The sequence below is a fragment of the Rosa rugosa genome, chromosome 6 (genome assembly GCF_958449725.1).
Source record: "Rosa rugosa chromosome 6, drRosRugo1.1, whole genome shotgun sequence".
Taxonomy (NCBI): Eukaryota; Viridiplantae; Streptophyta; class Magnoliopsida; order Rosales; family Rosaceae; genus Rosa; species Rosa rugosa.
This window is the reverse complement of record NC_084825.1, coordinates 19,922,345-19,944,719: the sequence shown is the minus strand read 5'-3', so window position 1 is coordinate 19,944,719 and position 22,375 is coordinate 19,922,345. Positions and strand designations below refer to the sequence as shown.

Here is a 22,375-nt window from a genome sequence, read left to right as displayed (position 1 = left end):
TAGTGACTTGTCCAATGACCTCACTAACTAGGGACATGGGCTAGCCAACCAGTGAGGTCACTGGCCAGGTCGCTAGACAAGTCATTGGCCAGAGAAGTCACTGGAAAAGACCAACTCCTTAGCAACGTGTGTTAACCTCATGTCACAGATTATGTAACTGATCATGTAACTGACATTGTCATTGATATGGCCTGTGACTTCACTGGCCAGATCAGTAGCTGGCCAAGTTACTGGTCATGTAACTTGCAAACTCAATGCTAACCTTCTTATTTTAAAAATTTTGAACATAATTTAAACATCAGAAATGGCAATACCAAAAGGCCATGTCAAATCAAATCAAGTCACTGTTATGAGTAGTTTCTCTTTGAGATTATTATTCATTTTGTTGTGGATAGGTGAAAGATCAACAATGCGAAACTTGTAATTGTAAGGTGATTTGGCTTCCATGATATATAAATCTGCCCAAAAGGCCTAAAGTTTACTCTATGATGTATAAAGTTGTTGACCAATATTGTAGTTGTAATGATGTATTTTCAGTTGCATTTGACATAATAATTGCTTTGCCAATGACTTCACTGGCTAGTGACTTGGCCAATGACCTGAATTAGTGTGTATAATAGTTACATGGCCAGTGACATTGCCAGTAATTTGGCCTTAAAAGTTAACAGTAACTTGGCCAGAGATTGACAGTGACATGACCAATAACTTGGCCACTGACTTGAGGTTAACAGTGACTTTGCCAGTGATTTGACCAGGAATTAACCGTGACATAGTCAATGACATGTTCATGACTATGACATGATCAGTAACTTGACTAGTGATATAACCAGTGATTTGAGGTTAATAATGACTTGGCCAACAACTCCCTCTTGCACCGACTTCCATATTCTCCAACAAGCTTCAGCTCAGCATCCAAATGTTCCTTCTCATGAGGACGTCTTGCCTTCTTATAAGCCTTTCCATCTAATCAACAGAGGAAAAAAAAAAAGACAAAACACACTAAGCAAAGTTCACAAACAACAATATAAACTCACTTCTCAATACACACCCAAATACAAATTTACAAATTAAACTTATCAAAACGCCAACAAATTAACAAAACAAATTCCATCATTCTTTCATGTTTCATCATCATATCAACTCGGCTCAAATGGCCAACACATGTATTGGGAGTCAGGTATAGCATCTATTCTAACTTTAGAATGACGCTGTAGACTAAATCATGCATACCAGGTCAAATGCTCCCATATACTTTGAATACAAAAGAAAAGATCAAAACAGTCACCAATAATAAAAAGAGATTTGCAGAGACATCCAATGCATAGTACAAGGGAGGTGCTTATAAGCACTAAGGCTAATACAATATAGTCTTTCTGAATTATGATTTTCAAGTTTCAGGTCTCAAAGTAATCTTATCAACTATAAACATACAGTAATTGTGAGTTATAAGCCTGATACCTCTCGTCAGTGAATGAGAATGAATAGTTGTTGTCTACGCCATGCTGACCCCATGGACAAGGCAATAGCCAATCTGCATTTTTAAAGCCAATAACCAATCTGCATTTTTAAAGCCAATAACCAACTCGAAATTGGCACCATCAACACAAAGAATCATGGCAACCAACATCTTTGATTGAATACATTTTCTAGAATATAAAAGGGCTAAATACAAATTACTACCCTGTGGTTTAGGTCCAAAATCAATTCAGTCCCTGAACTTCTAATTTCATCAAAAACACCCCTGCACTTTCAATTTTGATCTAATAGGTCCAATTTGTTAGTTTTCCGACAATTGAGTTATTTAACTTGTTAATGTGGCTCATATATAGCCTATGTTTTATGATGTGGTGTCGAGGTGGTCTGCATAGTCAATTTAGGAGTGAGTCCTACTATTAAAAATAATTAGTTTTTCAACAAATAATCCAACTATAACTTGAACCCATAACAGAATATTAATGAATTGGACCTATTAGATCAAAATTGAAAGTGCAGGGGTGTTTTTGATGAAATTAGAAGTCCAGGGACTGAATTGATTTTGGACCTAAACCACAGGGTACTAACTAGTATTTAGCCCAATATAAAATACTATGAAAACTACCTAAATCCCAAAGAAGCATAAGAATACAAGTTTATACAAATAACACACCCCTGTGCTAGTAAAATCTCATCTATAGCTCAAGAGCTAAATTAGACCATACGATGATTGTCAAGGGAAGAATACCATTTATAACCAAAACCAAAACCAGATACAGCAATCACCAAAAACAATTGCATATACCAAATGCCAACGAAACCGAAAATACACATGCACATACGAAATTTGTACCTCTAGACACAAAGTGAGGCTGAGATTTGTGGAAATGAACACTGCAGACAGGTCTGTCATGCTCATCGAATCAATCAGTAAGAGTCCCCAAATGGTAGTCCTGTAGTTGGATCACACCACTGTGCAGACTCGCGAGGATCCACGGCCTCTTAGTGTGGAAGCTAAGTCCCTTCACTCTATTACTCTTTGTCTCGAACTTTGTCAACATCTTCACCACCGTGATCACTGTAATTCAATCAAATCAAATCAAAATTCACCACCGCATGAACAAAATTCACAAACGAAATCGCATCCACTCTAACGAACTTGATACCACAAATCAATCGAAACGCGAAGAGATAAGAAGCAATCAGATATATATGAATCAGAAACCTAGGGGTGAAGAAACAAAATTGCAATATTTCCATGAACAGCTTTGGTGATTCTAGAACTACAAAATAGAAATTAGATCAATTTTGCGATGAATAAGCAGCTTACCCCATCATGGCAAGCAACAAGAAAATATTCCTTCGATCAATTTTGCTAAAAACAGCGAACGAAGAAAAAAAAATTGCAATATTTCCACAAATCATGTAAATTTTCAACGAATTCAAACTATAGGAAAAGTAATCTTATGATAGTAAAGATAACGAAACCAGAAATTCAATCAAAGTTTACGAACCTGCAGGTGTGTGTTATCCGTTTGCCAAAGATGAAACTCATGGCGGTGGATCGGAAGAAATCAAGACGTCATCGGCGACGACGAATCGAGGTTCTGAGGCGGTGGCGGCTTCGCGATCGGATGAAGTGGCTGCAACTCGGGACTCGGCCTGTACCGATCCGATCTCTTGATCGAGTTGAGTTTCTAGTACGGCGACCGGTTCACTTCCGGCGTCGCTTTGCTGATGGCGTCGCTACCCATGGAGTTGTGGCTCTGCTCGACGGTGCCAATATAGAGGAAGCTCAAAGACGCCGCTCTGGAATCATCAGCGAACTGCTCCTTCCACTATTAACGAGTTTCTGAGTCTCTGATTGGTGCTTAACTCGGTGGCATTCTGAGCGTGATATTCCGACGGGTCGCTGGCTCTGATCTCAAAGATAGATTTTGGTAACGGTCTGAGTCCGAATGGATGAGGGTTCAGACGGGCTTGGGTAACGTTGGGACAGAGAGCTGCGGTGGCAGTTTCTGTAATTAAGATTAACTCTAGTGGTAGGTTGTAAAGAGGTGACCTTAATTATCATAGGGACATTTGTGTTATCTGAATTATAATAAGGCACTTCAAAATGACCTCTTTTATCATTGTCCCAAACAAAAAACAAAAAACAAAAAACAAAAAACAAAAAACAAAAAACAAAAAACAAAAAACAAAAAACAAAAAGAACTAATAATTTTTTTTTTCAAATGCCAATTGCGTGTCAAGTGTATAAATCTAAGAAACTGGACACTCTGATAAATATCCATTCAATAACCAAACTTTCAGAAAACAATTCATTAATGATATATCAGACTACTTGTGTTCAAACAGTTCATCTTGAAGAAGATTAAAAAAGAAATTTTATGGCTCATAGTGTTCTATTTTGCAACACATCAGATGTTGTCTATTTTTGAAAAGCTACAACATGTACACAGTACGTAGTCCAAGTCAAAAGTGGTTTGATGGTGGTCGTGCTCAGGGGCGGACCAACGTGGGAACCCAACGGGTCTTGTGCCCCACCGACTTTTATATATTTTTTAATTAATTTAGAGAAAAATTCAGCTACCCTCTCCAAACTATGTTGCCAAGGCCAATTTGATACCCAAACTCTCAAAAGTATCAATGTGATACCCAAAGACATATTTTAACATCAACATGATACTTCCGTCAAAAATTCGTGACGGTTCCGTTAAAAAAGTGACGTGGCAAGCATATGAAGACCAAAAACAAAGAAAAAAGACCAATTTACCCTTTTCTTTTGTTAATTCATTTTTTTTCTTTTTCTTTTTCTTTTTCCTTCTTCATCTTCTCTGATGATCTGGGAACTTTCCCAGAAAACTTGACATCATCATCATCAGGAGGCCTACTTTACTACTACCCCAGCTCCTCTTATCCCCATGAAGAGGTGGTCTTGGGGAGCTAAAGGGGCTACCTAGATTCGAAATTCCCACTGTCCTCAAACCCATTGGTCTCGTCGCTGGCGCTGTGGATAGTCACGAGTCTCTCATCGGCACCCGGCACCGTTTCGCCGATTCGAATCTTGGACTTGGTGTCGACCCAAGTTGCTTCACAATCTCTCCTTCTCTTCTGATTATGCTCCCGATTTTCTTCACCGGGCACAAGTACCGGTAAACTATGTCCTCGACGTCGATGATGAACTGCTCTCTTTCCTCGCCGGGGTTTCTTCTCTTGCCGCCGCAGCCTCCTCCGCCGTTGTCGGAGTAATCGGACTGAGAATGGGAGCGATTTCCGTAACCATTCCTCTAACTTGGCATGGCTTATCTGATTCCCCCCAATCAACGACGAAGTCAGTTCAAAAACCCTATGTTTGGAAATTTGGGGAAATTTGAAATTAAGAATTGGGTTACATATCTGGAAGTAGAAGAAGATCTGGGTTGGATACCTTTTTGAATGGAGAGAGCTGCGACTGTACTTGAATTGGGAATTGGAGATTACGGTCTCTCTCTGCGATTTAGATTTAGATTTGTAGGGTTTTGACCTCTTATGCCCATGGTTGATTTTAGTTTCCGATTTGAGAACGAAATTTTGGGGCTTATTCAGTTTAATTTTGAGAGAGAGAGAGAGTTGTAATTTTGGGGGTTCTTCGGTTTTTGTTGTCTGGTCTAAGTTGAAGATGAAAAGCATATATCTTTTTTTTTTAATATATATATATAACAAAATTGGTGTAAAAGTACGACTTTGCCCTTAAAATCTAGTCACATGTACGACACGTGATCATTTTTATCGGAACCGTCACAAATTTTGAGCGGAAGTATCACGTTGATGTCAAAATATGTCTTTGGGTATCACATTGATACTTTTGAGAGTTCGGGTATCAAATTGGCCTTGGCAACATAGTTTGGGGAGGATAGCTGAATTTTTCTCATCAATTTATGTATATGAAAAACTCGATAAGTAGCTTAGAGTTTCTCCAAAATCATTACCAACCAACTTGGTGTAGTGGCAAGGCATGCATGAATTTTGCAGCTGGTTCCAAGTTCGAATCATGTTGGGAAGACTAGTTTTCAATTTTTTGGTTCTTTTTAGTTTTAAAAGTTAAAAATAAACTATGAAGGCTTGCTCACTTAAGGGACTGTGAGGGACAAGTGTATCTGACAGCTGAAAATAAAATGCACAATTTTAAGTTGTTATAATTTTTGCTTTTATATTTAATACATGTGGTTGAGATGCATTTGTCTCTCACAGTCTCTTAAAATTGTCCTTTAGGTGAGCGAACCTGATAAATTATGTATCTGTTTGGCTCCAATTTTGCTGCAGCTGGTCAACAGTCTCTTTTCTGCGCTGGCGTGCCAGCACCGTTCGGGTGCGGTCGTCGGGGGTGTCCCTTGACCTGACTTCTTTCAAGCAATTGTGGACGAGGAGAGCACCAACCTCGTCGTGGGATTCTTTGTGCCTCGTGGCGAGGACTTTTGCTGAGCTTCTTGAAAATCACAATCGATACTCGATGTTGTAGATCGAGCAGAGCGAGAACCACCGGGAAGTGAGGAGAACTTGCTAAAGCGTGACTTTAGCTTGGCTGGGTTGCTAGGGCTTGGCTGGTTCTGTAACCGTTGTGGTCGCGGCACTACCGTCGGCTCCCGAGGAGACTAGGACCGAAGCACGTTGACAGAGGGTTTGGTGGCACTGAAAGTCGGCTTCTGATAAGACTAGGACTAGGAGTGTGATCACCGCTAAGAGAAAGAGAAAGAGAGGGAGAGGAGTTGCTCTTAGAGAGGTTTGCTCTAGAGAGAACTTAGATCATCTTAGAGATGTTTTGATGTTGTGTTGTGAATGTCTGTGTTGGTGTTTGGTCGTGGTACTACAATCGGCTCCCGAGGAGACTAGGACCGAAGCACGTTGACAGAGGGTTTGGTGGCACTAAAAGTCGGCTTCTGAGAAGACTAGGACTAGGAGTGTGATCACCGGTAAGAGAAAGAGAAGGAGAGGAGTTGCTCTTAGAGAGGTTTGCTCTAGAGAGAACTTAGATCATCTTAGAGATGTTGTTGTTGAATGTGAATGTGTCTTTTTAGAATGAGAGGAGAAGGTGTTTATATAGGGAAGAAAAAGAAGAGTGAAATGATGAGTGGAAGAAAAATAATGAAAGTAGATCTAAGTTCACTTGTAAAATATGGAAAAGATAGAGAAAAGATGAAATGAAAGCAAAGCATGAAGGTGCAGCAACATGGAAGTGGTGATGATCTATTAAAGAGATTGTAGAAGAAAAATATATCCAAGGAAAAAGAGAAAAGCATCTAGCTTTCTTCATGTGGGTAGGAAACATGAACATGTGAATATTGAGCTGGTTTTAGGTTAGTTTCTGCCCCTTTATTCCTTCAATTATTTCTCCAACAAGACTTCATTATATGCCTTCGACTTCTTCATATGAAATGTTCCACTATGAGTGTAGATCATCCTGACAAATTTTCAGATTTTTATTCCATGTGGTTGGGCCGAAAATGCTGCTGGACCTCTTACAGGTCCAGTTTTCCAGTTTTGCTTCTGTAGAAAATTGGGCTGATTGTTTGAAGGTCTTCCACTCAAAAAAAGCTCTTGCACTCTTCATAAGAAATGATCCTTGGGCTGTCTAGAATGGATCTGGAAAGTTTCAGCACATTTAGATTTCATTTGGTTAGTCTGCCGCCCCTCCTTCCTTGTTTAGCTCGGTTTCTCCTAGCCGAAGTAAGAAAATGTGTTAAAGTTAACTTTTCATGCTTCCATGCTTCCATAGTAGGCTTTATTTAGCCTCTAAATATATATTTCGAGCTTGTCGACAATATATAGCTTGAGCCACTGACATTGGCTCAATTTCTCCAACACATGCCTTGTTAGGCCAAAATGTTCATTTTGGGTCCAAACAGTATCTATAATGAAAAATTGTCTAATATCTATAGCCACAAATTTTATTAAAATATGTAATTTAAAAAAAAAATATTAATCATACTACAATTTTATTCTAATTTATTATCTTTTACAGATTTGCTCACCTAAGGAACAGTTTTAAGGGACTGTGAGGGGCAAGTGCATCTCAACTACATGTATTAAATATAAAAGCAGAAATTATAACAACTTAAAACTGTGCATTTATTTTCAGTCCTCAGATTCACTTGTCCCTTAAAAACTGTCCTTTAGGTTTTTTTTTTTTTTTGGTCTGATCCTTTAAAAACTGTCCCTTAAATTTTTTTGTTCTGATCCTATAAAAGCTGTCCTTTAGGTGAATATACATTTTTTTTTTCTTTTATTAAAGTTTTGACATATATTTTAATTTTTTTTTTTTCCTAAAACCTGTGATTGCCCCATTTGATATGCTTGGTCGTGCTGGCCTTGGCCAGTCACCGACTCACCGCGGCCTGGTCAGCATATGTAGAGCCGACGACAAAGTACAATGATATGATGGAGCCAATTAGTTAGTTAAAGATGAAATATAAAACAATGGCGACGCGCAAATGTTGTCGTGCCGTCGCTGTCAGACCTCGCTAAGCTCCATCAGGTAGAAACAAGGCACAGGCTGCATTGTAAGTACCCAACTCCCTTTCCCACATTGTAAACCCTCTTTTGTTGTTTCTCAGTTGCATCATCGCATACCTCATATTCTTGTGCTTGTCGGCATTTTGGCTGAACTTCTTAAGACGATTTGATTGGAACCCTCGTAGATATCAGGCCTCGATTGTGAAATCATTATAATATACGACTTGTATAGTGACTTTTCCCCAGTTGAGACAATTGGCATGCATAGGTTTATGGATTTTAGCGCATATAATCCATGGTGATAAATCCAAAACATCAATCTCATTCATTGTTGCAGTGTATTACTCAATAGGGGTAATATTTTATAATGTGCAAAGTGATGATTTGATAGATAATAAGGAGCTTGAGGGTTGAGGGAAACATTTTTACTTTGTTCATGCTTAATTTCTGAACCTGCACTAGAATAGTGAGCGCAGATTGTGAGTTAATTTCCTTTTCGAGATGGCAAATACTATGTCTTCTTTTGGGGAGTTCAACTTTGGTGGAGTTCAGGATAAACTTGGCTCCACTGTTGAGATTATGGAAGTGGAGAGCATTGGGGGGAAACAAGTTTATGAAGCAGAAAATTGGGGTGGATTTGGTTCCCTTTGTTCTGATTATGGAATTTATGGAAATGGCTTCTCGGATTTTACCAAATACCAACAACAAGATCAGCAGCTGCAGCAGCAGCCACAATTGATTTCCGACTATGGGGTCTTCGATGACATGCAGTTTCAGTTTGGTGCTCTCTCCCCACCACTTCAAGCATGCTTGGAGGAGATAGCTAAGCTTGAGAGTATCCCAACTTTAGTTCCACATGTTGAACCACCCAAGAAAGAATTAAAGAGAGACTTTTTTTCTGTAGCAGGGCTTGATCTCTTAAACAACTATGGCAGCGGGTTTAAACGCTTGAATGGGGAAAGAATTGTCGAGCCTAACCCTTATCCAGCGTACACAGAGGTGAAGAGTAGCAAGTTATCAACAGAAGAAATCATGAGGGTGGCAGGAGCAAGGTTCATTCGTACTGCTTCCCAAGTGTCGCCATCTGATATACCCTCCATGCTTAGCCATCCTTTTGAACTCTCCTTTGCTGGCCTCTCCAATGAGGAGAGTAGAGATGTGGAACTTGTGGAATTCCTTCTTGCTTCAGCTGAGAAAGTAGGATATCAACAATATGAGCGTGCAAGCAAGTTGCTTGACCTCTGTGAGAGGTTGTGTTCTGATAGAGGAAATCCGGTTGAACGAGTGGTTTTCTACTTTTGTGAAGCTCTTCAAGACAAGATTGATCGAGAAACTGGAAGAACCATACAAAAAAAGCAGTCATTTGATATTGATAAGGCAATGATGAACACAAATGAAACCTCCCTTGCATGTCACAACAAGATCCCTTTCTGCCAAATTGCACAATTTGCTGGAATTCAAGCCGTAGTGGAAAAGGTGGTTGAGGCTAAGAAGGTTCATGTAATTGATCTGGAAATCAGGAGTGGAGTGCAATGGACAGTTCTGATGCAAGCCTTAGCATCCCGTGATTTCCCGCTTGAACTTCTCAAGATAAGTGCTGTCGGAACTTCTAAAGAAACGATTCAGAATACAGGTAAGTGGTTGGAGAGTTTTGCCAAAACCATGAACTTACCATTTTCTTTCAAAATGGTGCTGGTACCAGATATGCTAGATCTCAAAGAAGACATGTTTGAGCTAGATTCTGAGGAAACGGTTGCAGTCTACACTCAGTTCGTACTGAGGTCCATGGTCCCACAGCCAGATCGCCTGGATTCTTTAATGAAAGTGATAAAGAACATCCATCCATCTGTAACAGTGGTCACCGAAGTTGAGGCGAATCACAACTCACCTGTATTTGTGACCAGATTCATTGAAGCCCTTTTCTTCTATAGTGCATTCTTTGACTGCGCGGAAACTTGTATTGAACAAAATGATCCAATAAGAAAGAGTTTGGAGTCGAACTACTTTGGAAATGGAATTAAAAATATTGTGGCAACTGAAGGAGAGGAGAGGAAGATACGTAATGTGAAGATTGATGTTTGGAGGGCATTTTTTGCTCGCTATGGAATGGAGGAGATGGAGTTAAGCTCATCATCCTTATATCAAGCTGAGCTGGTGGCTAAGAACTTTCCCTGTGGGAATTCTTGCACCATCACTATGGATGGGAAAACCCTGATTGCCGGATGGAAAGGAACACCTCTCCAATCTCTTTCTCTTTGGAAATTTGTTTGATAATAATAAAACGGCATCATTTCTTTCTTGGTAGAGCTTCAAGCTTTAGCTTCTGTTTTGTAATTATGATCAGGGCTACATAGGTTATTCTTTTGCACTTTATTCAGCTGAAATGGTGAATATCACTTATGATGAATGATAATTAAACATGTTCTGTTGCTTCGGTTTCTTTTTTATGTTTATGCATGAGAATCTATTCTCCTTTTACTGTTCCTTATAATGTTCCTCATGAGGATACAGAATATACAACAGGAGTGTAAATGCCAGCACCAAAATTCAACGGCTGTCTCATATATTTCTCATTAGTGCATTTGCTCTAGTATATTACTGCCTAAATAGTTGTCGAGATCTGAAAGCTAAGTTCACCCCGCTTTGCTTACATTAAATCCAATTTTCATATCCTCTTTGTCTACCAAGATGACCAATCTGCTATATCTGTGTCCTTCAGCACTTCTATTTGGGGAAAGAAAAGAAACTGCGCCATTAGGAGAGAAACCTGTTTATGACATTTCAAATAGGAATATCTAAATGATTTCTTTGTGTGCGCCCGCATATATATTTCCTACCAATCAGAATTAAGTCATTATTTGTCTCTCTTTTACCAGTCACTTTACTTCTTTCTCCTGATGTGCATAGTAAGATTAGCATACTCTTCATATGTTAATGAGATGGGTTACTCTAGTTAGAGAGAAGAATGCTTCTTTCTTATCTTCAAATGTTAATGATGATAAACTTTCTCTTTCTATCGCTGGTGAAAAAGTGGACATCTTCTCAAATTTGAATAATGATCAACCTATTTCTGTGTATCACTGCTGACAGAAGAGTAGCACTATGAGCAGCCACATAGAACACTGCTGACTATTTATATGCTTATTTTGACATTCATATATAAATCATAACCCATAAATGAAGGGAGCTTCATAGTGTGCCCAAGATGTGGTACACATGTCAATTCTCATCAAACGCTTACTGCGCGCTACCAGGTAATGTGCGAAATTTAACAGAATCTGTTGTTGGTCTAATGTGTGTTCATGGTATGCCAGAATCTAGTTTACTGATGCTGTGCTCCTATCCATTTGTCTTGATAAAATATAATGTAGTTAATATGTCCATCAAACAGATGGTCATGGTATTTGGAAGAGTCAAGCAAACCAGCATTAGTTTCTGTTTTAGGATTGTGATCAGGGCCCTGTCCAAGTTCTTCTTGTGCTAACCTTGAGCTTTATTCAGCTGAATGGTTGAATAGCACATATGATAATGATGATGATTAAACATTTATCTTTGTATTGTTTACTTTTTTGAAATTATCTGCAATCATCGATTCTTCTTTTTGTGTTATTCATAGTGTTTCTCATGAGGATACAAAATTTACGCAGGAGTGCAAATGCAAATCATTTGACGGCTGTTTCACTGATATCTCATTACTGAAGTTGCTCAAGTATATTGCTGCCTCATTGGTTGTCGTGATCTGAAAGCTAATTTCACCCTGATCTGTTAACATTAAATCCAATTATGATAATATCTGAATGGTCCTCTTTGTCTATGGAGATGATCACTATGCTCTGTCTCCAAAACTGCGCCACTAGGAGAAGAAACTGTTTATGACCAACACATAGATTTTAAATAGGAATATAATCTCCACTGGTGCTGTACAACTGCAAAACATATCTCTAATACTATTGTATGATTGTATCATAAGTTCATAACATGTTGTGACTGCACTGGCGGGAAAACCTATTCCAGAATTCACCATAGAAGATTTAGATAAAATATATTTGATTCAAGTATAATTGAAGCTAAATACCATTTGTGTAGATTTTAAGGTGTCCTTAAAATTAAAATATAAACAGAACTAGTGTAATCCGAATATTTCCCTTTGCAGCCAAAATCTGTCCTATTCATGAAGTATCTTTTGTGTCAAGCTAGTATTGAATCTATTGTGTTCTGCATAATTTACTCAACCAGATGGTTTGAATTTTGTACAGGAAAATATGCCATGCTGCGCTGCTGGATGAAAGCGTTCTTCCATTTTGTACTTTCTTCTCTGTATCGTGTGATTTTCTTGCTTTGTCTTATTTACTTTCCTCACTCCCTTATTCTTCTACAGCTTATTCCCTTATTCTTGAACTGCACAAGATGCCGGCTGGTGTCCTGTACACATGCTTGGTTAAATATATCAGATCCTTGTTATGGAGAAAAGTACTTTATCAGAAAAATAATGCTGCTTGGATGGTATCGTCAAATACTCCTTGCAGTCAGACACTGTATCTTTTGGATGTATTGATATGTGCACAGTTTGTTGTGGATCACAAGAATCATTTTTGGGTACCGGAATAATCTGTATTATACTAATTGTTTTTGACATTTCAGTTTCTATACAGCTGTTGACAGGTTTTCCACGAAAGCTTGTGGAACCCAAGCCTAGGATCAATGCTACAATTTTGTCAACCTATCAAAAGTCATAGCTTTCAAGGTCAGCTTATATATATATTGCACGGGTTATGAACCCACCCATATACGCTTCTACAATAGAACCCTAGCTTTATACACTTGAACCATGAGTTCTGTTTCCAGATTATCAACTGTAGAAGTAATGAGAGTAGCAGGAGAAAGGTTCATCCAATTCTCTTCCCAAAAGTATGCCGATGACTCCATACCTAAACATGTTTTAGGCTGTGCTCCCCTAGGTCTCTCAGACCAGGAAGTCAAAGAGGTTGAGCTTGCACACCTTCTTTTAGCTTTTGCAGATAAGGTTGGAAAGCAACAATATGATAGGGCGAGAAAACTGCAGAATCTATGCCATTTCCTATCTTCCAGCACTGGAAATACTGTTCAGAGAGTTGTTTATTATTTTTCTAAAGCTCTTCGAGAAAGGACAGATAGGGAAACTGGGAGAAACACATCTAAGGGCTCAGAAAGTAAGGATTTACTTGCAATGCATTTAGAAAGGACAATGGCTTGTTGTCCTGCTTTCTTTGCTTGTTTCCTCGAACTTCCCTTCTATCAAGTAACTCAGTTTGCCGGGATCCAAGCAATTGTGGAAAGTGTAGCATCGGCCAAAAGAGTTCATTTCATTGACCTTGAGATCAGAAGTGGGGGGCACTGCATAGTGTTGATGCAAGCTCTTGCGTCAAGATATGAACAACCAATTGAGATGCTAAAAGTTACTGCAGTTGGAAGTGGAACTGCATCAAGACAAAAGCTAGAGGACACCGGCAAAAGGTTGGCTCAGTTTGCTGAGGCATTACATTTGCCCTTTTCCTTTAAAATAGCAACGGTTACAGACATCAACAACCTCAATGAAGATGCCTTCGAGTCTGAGGATGGTGAAGCAACTGCAGTCTACTGTTGTCTAATGCGAAGCAGCATGAGGACCCTACCTGATTGCTTGGAATCTGCAATAACAGAGCTCAGAAAGCTCAATCCATGTCTAATGGTGATCACAGAAATCGAAGCAAATCTCTATTCACCAGTTTTTGAAGACCGTTTCAATGAAGCGGTCTTCTACTATAGTGCTTATTTTGATTGCCTTGATGTCTGTATGGATAATTCCAGTCCATACAGGAGGGAATTGGAAGAGACTTTTTTGGCGCAACAGATTACAAATATTATAGCAAGTGAAGAAGAGAGGATATTCAGGCACATGAAGATTGATGTTTGGAGGAGTTTGTTTGCAAAGTTTGGAATGGTGGAAGCGGAGCTTAGCTTGTCATCGTTGTACCAAGCAGACCTTACTGCTAAGCAATTTGCATGTGGGAAATCATGCACATTGGATATGAATGGGAAATGCCTCACCATTGGATGGAAAGGAACAACAATTCTCTCTCTTTCTGCTTGGAAGTTCCATGCAGCCTAAGACTTCTAAATATCTCATGTAATGAACATTTTGGGAAGAGCATGCAATTGAAGATGAGCAGAAATATTTTTCTTTTTCGGGTTTTCTTTTGTAATATGTTTTTTTTCCCCTTTCCTTTTTGTAAAGCTTGCAGATTCTTGACATGTACGTTGTCCCAGCTTTACCATCCATTATCTGATCATAACCTTCAATTGGTAATGCATTACCCTGTTGATAACCTTGGATAGTTCACTGGTAATGCATTGTCTGATGTCCTCCATTGTCCACGATACTAATACTATTTGATTCTAACAGTTTCAATTCAGATATTTTAATTGGTTTCTCAGTATCAATAGTCTTGTTAATTACTTTCTGTATACAATGAATCTGCTATTGGCTTGTATGGAAGGATCCCTGGCCTCTTGTTTTCAGTGAACTGCCAAGTTTGACGTTTCTATCTGTCTGGTGTCTGGGAATAGATTCTTACATACAGCAAGCTTCCGAGGAAGATGGAAAAAGTTACAAGTCATTGATCTAAGATTCAGTAGTTTATATACCTGCTTTGATTGGCAATATGACAGCCCTCACTGTTTTTGATGTCGAAGGTGGGATTCCGAGTTTCTTAGGTAAACTTTGCAACCTGAATGATAGGAGCATTTTAATGCGACGTTTTACTTGTTTTTCCCTACATTTCTTGCGTTATTTCCTTATTAAAACCCTGTTTAGGAAAGTTTCCATTCTTTGATTGGGAAAGCTCCTAATTGTAGAAAGTTTCCGTTTTGTAGTTTCTATTTCTCATTTTTAGAAAGTTTCCCATTTTAGTTTAGGAAAGTTTCCGTTTTTCATTTTAGGAAAGTTTCTATTTTTGTTAACAGTTTCTATTTTCAGGACTTTGGAATAAATGAGCTGAAATGAGCTCATAAATGGAAAGAGGAGCTAGCCAACGTTGGAGGGAGTAAAGACAAGCCACTAAGGGCTGCATAAATGAGTTGGAATGAAGAAAAGAAGCTTTCCTGTTTCAACCAGGAAACTCCACTCAGAAGAGGAAACCCTGCCAAAACAAGACTCTTGAGCCAACCAAGAACGGAAATCGGCAAAATGATGTGTCATAGCATGAGAGAAGCTTCTTGAAGACATTTGATGATGACATGGCATGAAAGTGGCGCATGGAGGCCCAAGAACTCTCAAGAATGACTTGGATTAATTTTCGGCAAATGGATAAAAGCCCAAGGAATTAGGGTTTTGGGATGCATGTGAGATATTTTTGGAGACCTAAGCCATGTTGCAGTGAAAACCTAAGAGGAAGAGAGGAAGTTGGCGTCAAAATCAATCAAGATAAAGGTGATTGACGCCATACAAGGAAGGATATGTCTTAGAGATATTCTTGGAGGATTTAATTGGGAAATTGCCGTGTAAATGGAGAGAGAAAAAGGGGAATCAACGTGAAAATCAAAGAAACCATAAGAAGATGACGCCAAGAGAGATTCAAGGGAGAAATAAAAGGAACAAAAAATTGATACGCTCAAAGCAGCAAGCGCATAATTTAACCCTGAAAATATCGTTAGTAGTATAAGCAAATAGGGATCGTTCTATTCCGGGGATTGAGGGTACACCTGTCATTGTCAAACAATTAAACAATTAAAATTAAAACAAAGTAATATTCACAAAGATATTCACAAGTATAAACATTATTTACGAAAAAGGGGGATTTTTGGTTTTGGTTTTCGAAAAATAAGCTAAGTAAAGAAAACAATTAAAACACAAAAACATAAAAACACGAATGGAATGAGAGAACAAAGATCAAAACCGAAACTATGATTAAAATCGATTCAAACCCTAATATTGTTCATCTAAGTCATGAGAAAGGAGTTGATCATGTGAAACATTCGAAAGCAAATGATTTCCCATATTTTACTTTTCAATGCTAATTAACCTAAGCGAAAGCACCTAGATTAATCCTATCAAACATGTAATCAAACCCTAGAAAGCTAGTCAATCATGACATGTTTAACGCATTAGACATAGAGAAAGGCTATCAACTCAAGTGTACAACTTAGTATGGAAAAGTCCACCTAATTGCAATCCTCGTCAATTAAATTCGATCTTTGGACAAGACCTTTACTACTTTTGATTCAAGTTACACAAAGCAAAAAGTTGATTTATGTTCTTAAACCTAGCACCAATTACATGCAAATCCTATAAGTGTCGACCCAAATAAGATAAACATATAAAAGTTTTCTGTAAAGCAAATTTAATTAAACAAACTCACATAAGCAACTCTCGAATTACAATATATGAATCTGAAAATATCATTCAACCATAAAAATTCCATAAATTAATTATTTGTTCAACCATATATATCAACTAGAGCAAAACCAACGAAATACAAACAAATGTTACAAGGTAGAGGTCGAATTACACCGTGGATGGAGGATGATGATGGGTGAATAATGATGAAATCTTTGAATCTCGAAAGCAAGCTTCAAAGGTGGATGGTGGAGGAATAGATCATGGCTTCTTCTTCTCTTCCTTGGCCTTGCTTGAACTTCGTGGCTTGCCCTAGAGGATGGAGAAACTCACTGCAATTCTAGAGGTTTTCTGATTTTTTTTTTTCTAAAGTCTAAACGTCAAGGAGAGGAACCCAACGTCTAGAATGAGATGTATATATAGGAGCACGGCTAGGGTTCACAAAGCAATCAGAAATTTCCACATCACTTCAACCAATGGTATGATGCCAAGTAAGCCCTTCTTTGTTGTTCAACCAATCACCAAATTCCAAATTAATTCCCTAACATATGGTTGCCGAAATTCCTTGTAAATATTCTGATTTTTCTCTTTTATTTCGGCCAAACTTCCTTTTAGGGAATGTAGGAATGAACCTAGACACCTTTTTAGCTTTTCTTGGTCTCCACCTTTTTCTCTTTCCTTTTATTTCTCCCTTGAATCTCTCTTGGCGTCATCTTCTTAGGGTTTCTTTGATTTTCACGTTGATTCCCCTTTTTCTCTCTCCATTTACACGGCAATTTCCCAATTAAATCCTCCAAGAATATCTCCAAGACATATCCTTCCTTGTATGGCGTCAATCACCTTTATCTTGATTCATTTTGACGCCAACTTCCTCTCTTCCTCTTAGGTTTTCACGGCAACATGGCTTAGGTCTCCAAAAATATCTCACATGCATCCCAAAACCCTAATTCCTTGGGCTTTTATCCATTTGCCGAAAATCCAAGTCATTCTTGAGAGTTCTTGGGCCTCCATGCGCCACTTTCATGCCATGTCATCATCAAATGTCTTCAAGAAGCTTCTCTCATGCCATGACACATCATTTTGCCGATTTCCTTTCTTGGTTGGCTCAAGAGTCTTGTTTTGGCAGGGTTTCCTCTTCTGAGTGGAGTTTCCTGGTTGAAACAGGAAAGCTTCTTTTCTTCATTCCAACTCATTTATGCAGCCCTTAGTGGCTTGTCTTTACTCCCTCCAACGTTGGCTAGCTCCTCTTTCCATTTATGAGCTCATTTCAGCTCATTTATTCCAAAGTCCTGAAAATAGAAACTGTTACCAAAAATAGAAACTTTCCTAAAATGAAAAATGGAAACTTTCCTAAACTAAAATGGGAAACTTTCTAAAAATGAGAAATAGAAACTACAAAACGGAAACTTTCTACAATTAGGAACTTTCCCAATCAAAGAATGGAAACTTTCTTAAACAGGGTTTTAATAAGGAAATAACGCAAGAAATGTAGGGAAAAGCAAGTAAAACGTCGCATTAAAATGCTCCTATCACTGAACCTTTTCTACCTATCAATTAAGGAATAACTACCTTACCTCAGGTTCCGAGAAGAGGGAACTGCATGCATTCTAGGGGTCCATTGCCTAGTCTGCAGTTCTTGGATTTGGGAAACAAATCAAGAATTATTTGGTTAGTAATTTACCAGAATGGTTGGTTCAGCTTGACAGACATTTGAACCAACTGTGGACAATATTTTACTCATATATTGTCCCGTACGTACCAGTTCTTTGTGGTCATTGCTTCGTATTTCGTGGCTGAGTTTTCGACTGAAGAACTGAATGGGACACTGCCAGATGGTTTGGGAACTCTTTCTTTCATGGCTGGTATTTTGATGTTTCTTTCAACCATTTGACAAGTCCAGTTCCTAGAACTATGCACTTGTATTTGATTCCTAAATGGTTTTGGGAAATTTCATTTAACCTCGTTTCTGTTAATTATATATATCATCCAACCAGTTCAGAGCTCATCTTCGATCTAAATCCTCTGACTCTTGATTCATTTACAGAAACTGATTTCAGCTTCAAGTCCTTTGAAAGATCAATTTTTCTTGCAATTGGCGAAGCCAAATTTCACAGGTGAAGTCTTGCCGAGCTTGGTCTTTCTCTCTTTCAGGAAACCAAGTAGACAGGTGAAAACCAATTAAGTAGACAGGTGAAATCCCTGCTTCTATAAAGCAAAACCCCATATCCTGGATTCATTGATCTTTCAAATTCCATATTAAATGGAATAACTCCACCTAGCATAGTATGAACACCCTATCCTGGGATATTCCTCCTAGCTCCTTAGTTCAGCTGAATATGCTTCAAACAGTACTGCATCCAAGTGACAACAAAGTCCCCAAGCATTGCCGCATTCGCGGAGTTTGGAAACACTTAGTCTCAGAAATAACAGCCTAACAGGAAGTACCGTGGATCAGGAAAGACTTTGAAGTCTTAGAATTTTAAGTTTGAGGTCAAATGAAATTTCTGGAGACTTTCCGGCCATGCTATCAAATTGTAGTTCATGACAAGGCAGAAAAATTACTTGAGTAGGAGCACTCCAGCTAGTTTTGAACATCTCAAAGCTATGGCCCAGGTGAGAAACTTAAACCACTAACTATACTAAGAGCCCTGGCTGGTCATTAATATGAAGAAACTAGCTTAACCATGAATTCAAAAGGATTGCCACAGATATACATTACAGCTGACTCCTTGCAATCAGCATTGACATGGATTTAAACCCAAAAAAGAACAAATAAAATAATATTTCTGAAATTTATTATAGAAATATACAATACAGAAAATGCTCGTCCTTGCATGGTGCCTAGGGTTCACTATTAGTCTAGTAACGATGGATCATTCAAAAGACATTCATCGATCATGCCCAAGTTCATATTGTTTTGCAGGGTACTTAAGAGTTTCATGTACGTACCAACTCCACATTAGAATGTCTAAGGATGTGGAAATGGTAGGAAGAACAACGGGATACAACATTTTATATGAAATTACAACAGTACAAGGAACCTCGGTGAGGAACCTCTATGAGTTCAATGGAACTGGCATGAAGTTGAGCTTCCACCTGATGAATATAAGTAATTAGTAAAACATCAAATGAAAGAACAATCCTTGAGTACATAGTATTTTCTCCCACAATAAAGAGCAATAACCAATTAGATAAAACTTGATCATGTAACATAATAAGTTTCAACTGTCAAACCCTAAGAAAACCACATGATGCTCCAAATATTTGAGTGAATTCTAAAATCAACATCTTGAACTGGACCATCCTTTCCTCTAGAGGGTACTGACCAATTTCCAGAAACCAAAAACTACCACCTGAAGGTAGAGTGCTTTTAAATTTATATTTGCAAAGAAATTTCTGAAACATGTCAATACTTCCATTAAATGCAGGATCTTAGTTTAGAGTAATCATTTTAATTGATGCTAGTACAAAAGTTGTAAATGCCATGAGGCTCATAGCCACGACTTGATTCTCTACCGGGTAAGACATAAACAGTTATCCGTATTTCACTACGATGACCGACTTAACATTTGGTTACAACAATTCAAGCATGCAGAGAGCGTTGCACACACGAAAACTAAAATCAAAATTAAATTATGTAACAACAAGTTGTCCTAAAAAATTCAGTAGAAAACAGAAACTTTGTGGAAGGTTTTCTGATATTACTTCATTGTAAAACTGATCACAAGCTTTTTCCTATATATACACAAAGAAGAGAAAAAGAAACAATAAGGAAAATCCTTAATTTAAGGGACAACCTAACCATACTTATCTAAACAACTCTAACAACCGAGGTAAGCTATTAACAGTAAAAAGTAATGCTAATGACAATGAACAAAAACAGCCATACTGCAACCATACTTCCAATACTCCCCCTCAAGTTGGATCAAGGGGATTCATTGATCCAAGCTTGCCCAAAATTCTGTGAAAGTGAGCAGTGGGAAGGGATTTGGTGAAAATATCAGCCAACTGATCATGGCTCCGGGTGTAGTGAGTATCAATGATCTTGGATTGAACTTGAGCTCGAATGTAGTGACAATCAGCTTCTATGTGCTTTGTTTTTTCATGAAAAACCAGATTAGAAGCAATATGCATTGCAGCTTGATTGTCACAGAAAAGGGACATTGGTTGACAACTAGGAAACCCCAAATCAGAGAGGAGACCTTTTAACCAAATGAGCTCACAAGCAGTTGAAGCCATAGCTCTATATTCAGCATTTGCACTAGAGCGAGCAACAACTGTCTGCTTCTTGCTTTTCCAGGTAACTAAGTTACCACCAACAAATGTGCAAAAACCGGTAGTTGATTTACGATCAAGAGAGTTCCCTGCCCAATCAGCATCTGTGTAACCCATGATTTGAGTGTTACCATTGTTTTTTATCAAAACACCTCTTCCAACAGAGCCTTTGAGATAACGAAGAATTTGTTTAACAATGTGAAGATGAGCCAAAGTAGGAGAATGCATGAATTGACTAACAATGCTTACTGCATAAGCTATATCTGGACGAGTAATGGTAAGATAAATAAGCTTACCTACCAGCCTTTGATAATAGCTCACATTCAGGAGAGGCTCACCTTGTACATCAAATTGGAGCTTGCTGTCAAGAGGAGTGCAAGCAAGCTGGCTTGCAATCCTACAGATCAGTATCTTGTAAAAGATCGAGAACATATTTTCTTTGGTTTAGAAAAAGACATTTCTGAGAAGTGGCCACTTCTGTACCAAGAAAATATTTGAGAATGCCCAAATCTTTCAAAGCAAACCTATTTCGCAAAGATTGCTTGAGAGTATTATCTCTTCAACATTGTCACCTGTCACAATTAAATCATCAACATAGATGAGCACCACAAGCTTACTAGTTGAGCCAATTCGAACAAACAGAGAGGAATCAACATTGCTTATGTGAAAACCAACTTCTTCAAGTACTAAGCTAAGCTTGACATACCAAGCACGTGGAGATTGCTTTAAACCATAAATAGACTTGTGAAGCTTGCAGACTATCTCAGGATCATGTGATTGAGGATGACCTGGGGGCAACTTCATATAAACCTCTTCTTCAAGATCACCATCTAAAAACGCATGTTTTACATCCATTTGATATAGAGGCCAAGCATGATTGGCAGCAACTGATAACAAAACTCTCACTGTACTCATTTTAGCAACATGAGCAAAAGTTTCCTTGTAATCTACTCCATATGTTTGAGTAAAACCACGAGCTACCAAACGAGCCTTATGTCTCTCCACAGAGCCATAAGAATGAAGCTTCATTTTGTAAACCCAACGACTGCCTACAACCTTCTTCCCTTTAGGAATTCGAACAACACTCCATGTATTATTGTCATGGAGAGCTTGAAGTTCATCTGCCATAGCTTGCTTCCATACATCAAGATGATTAGCTTCCTCAAAACTTTGAGGTTCATGAATAAAATCAAGGGCACTCAGAAATGCAGAATGAGCAAGGGAAAAATTCTTATAAGATATGAAGTGTGTCATCGGATACCTTGCAGTGTAGGTTTTATAATCATTGAGCTTTGATGGAGGACCTCGTTCTCATGGAGGATTTCTACGAAGAACAACTGCAGGTGGAGAGGGAGGCTCGACAATAGATTGTGCATCCATTTCTGAATAAGGAATTACAACTGGAACTTCTTGAACTGGAATATCAGGATTGATAGACGAGTTGCAATCCTCATCAACAGGAAGATTAGGTTTGATATCAGGATTGATAGACAAGTTGCAATCCTCATCAACAGAATGATTAGGACTTGGAAACATATCAGATAGAAACTCCCTCTGACCAGTATCACATGATTTTCTAGTAAAATAGGGAGTAACTTCATCAAATCTCACGTCCCTGGAAACAATGAGCTTCCTAGTAGCATAGTTGTAGCACTTATACCCCTTTTGAGTAGATGAACATCCTAGAAAAACACACTTAACAGCTCTAGGATCAAGTTTATCACGTTGATGAGCTTCAAAATGAACGAAGCATGTGCACCCAAGGACTTTTAAGTGAGACAG

The 22,375-nt window shown here is 38.4% G+C and overlaps 2 protein-coding genes across 2 annotated transcripts; both read left to right on the top strand.

Moving 5' to 3' along the window:
* Positions 1–7,805: 7,805 nt before the first annotated feature.
* On the top strand, positions 7,806–14,291 carry LOC133718466 (DELLA protein GAI1-like). The gene is made up of 2 exons (XM_062145318.1): positions 7,806–8,012; positions 11,613–14,291. Exon 2 carries the CDS (start codon positions 12,794–12,796, stop codon positions 14,090–14,092), a length of 1,299 nt encoding a protein of 432 aa, XP_062001302.1. The 5' UTR covers positions 7,806–8,012; positions 11,613–12,793; the 3' UTR covers positions 14,093–14,291.
* LOC133718465 (DELLA protein RGL1-like) lies at positions 8,010–10,299 on the top strand. The gene has a single exon (XM_062145317.1). It carries the CDS (start codon positions 8,467–8,469, stop codon positions 10,234–10,236), a length of 1,770 nt encoding a protein of 589 aa, XP_062001301.1. The 5' UTR covers positions 8,010–8,466; the 3' UTR covers positions 10,237–10,299.
* Positions 14,292–22,375: the final 8,084 nt, after the last annotated feature.

Coding starts and splice junctions, on each gene's coding strand:
- LOC133718466 (XM_062145318.1), top strand. CDS start 12,794: ATGAGTTCTGTTTCCAGATTATCAACTGTAGAAGTAATGAGAGTAGCA.
- LOC133718465 (XM_062145317.1), top strand. CDS start 8,467: ATGGCAAATACTATGTCTTCTTTTGGGGAGTTCAACTTTGGTGGAGTT.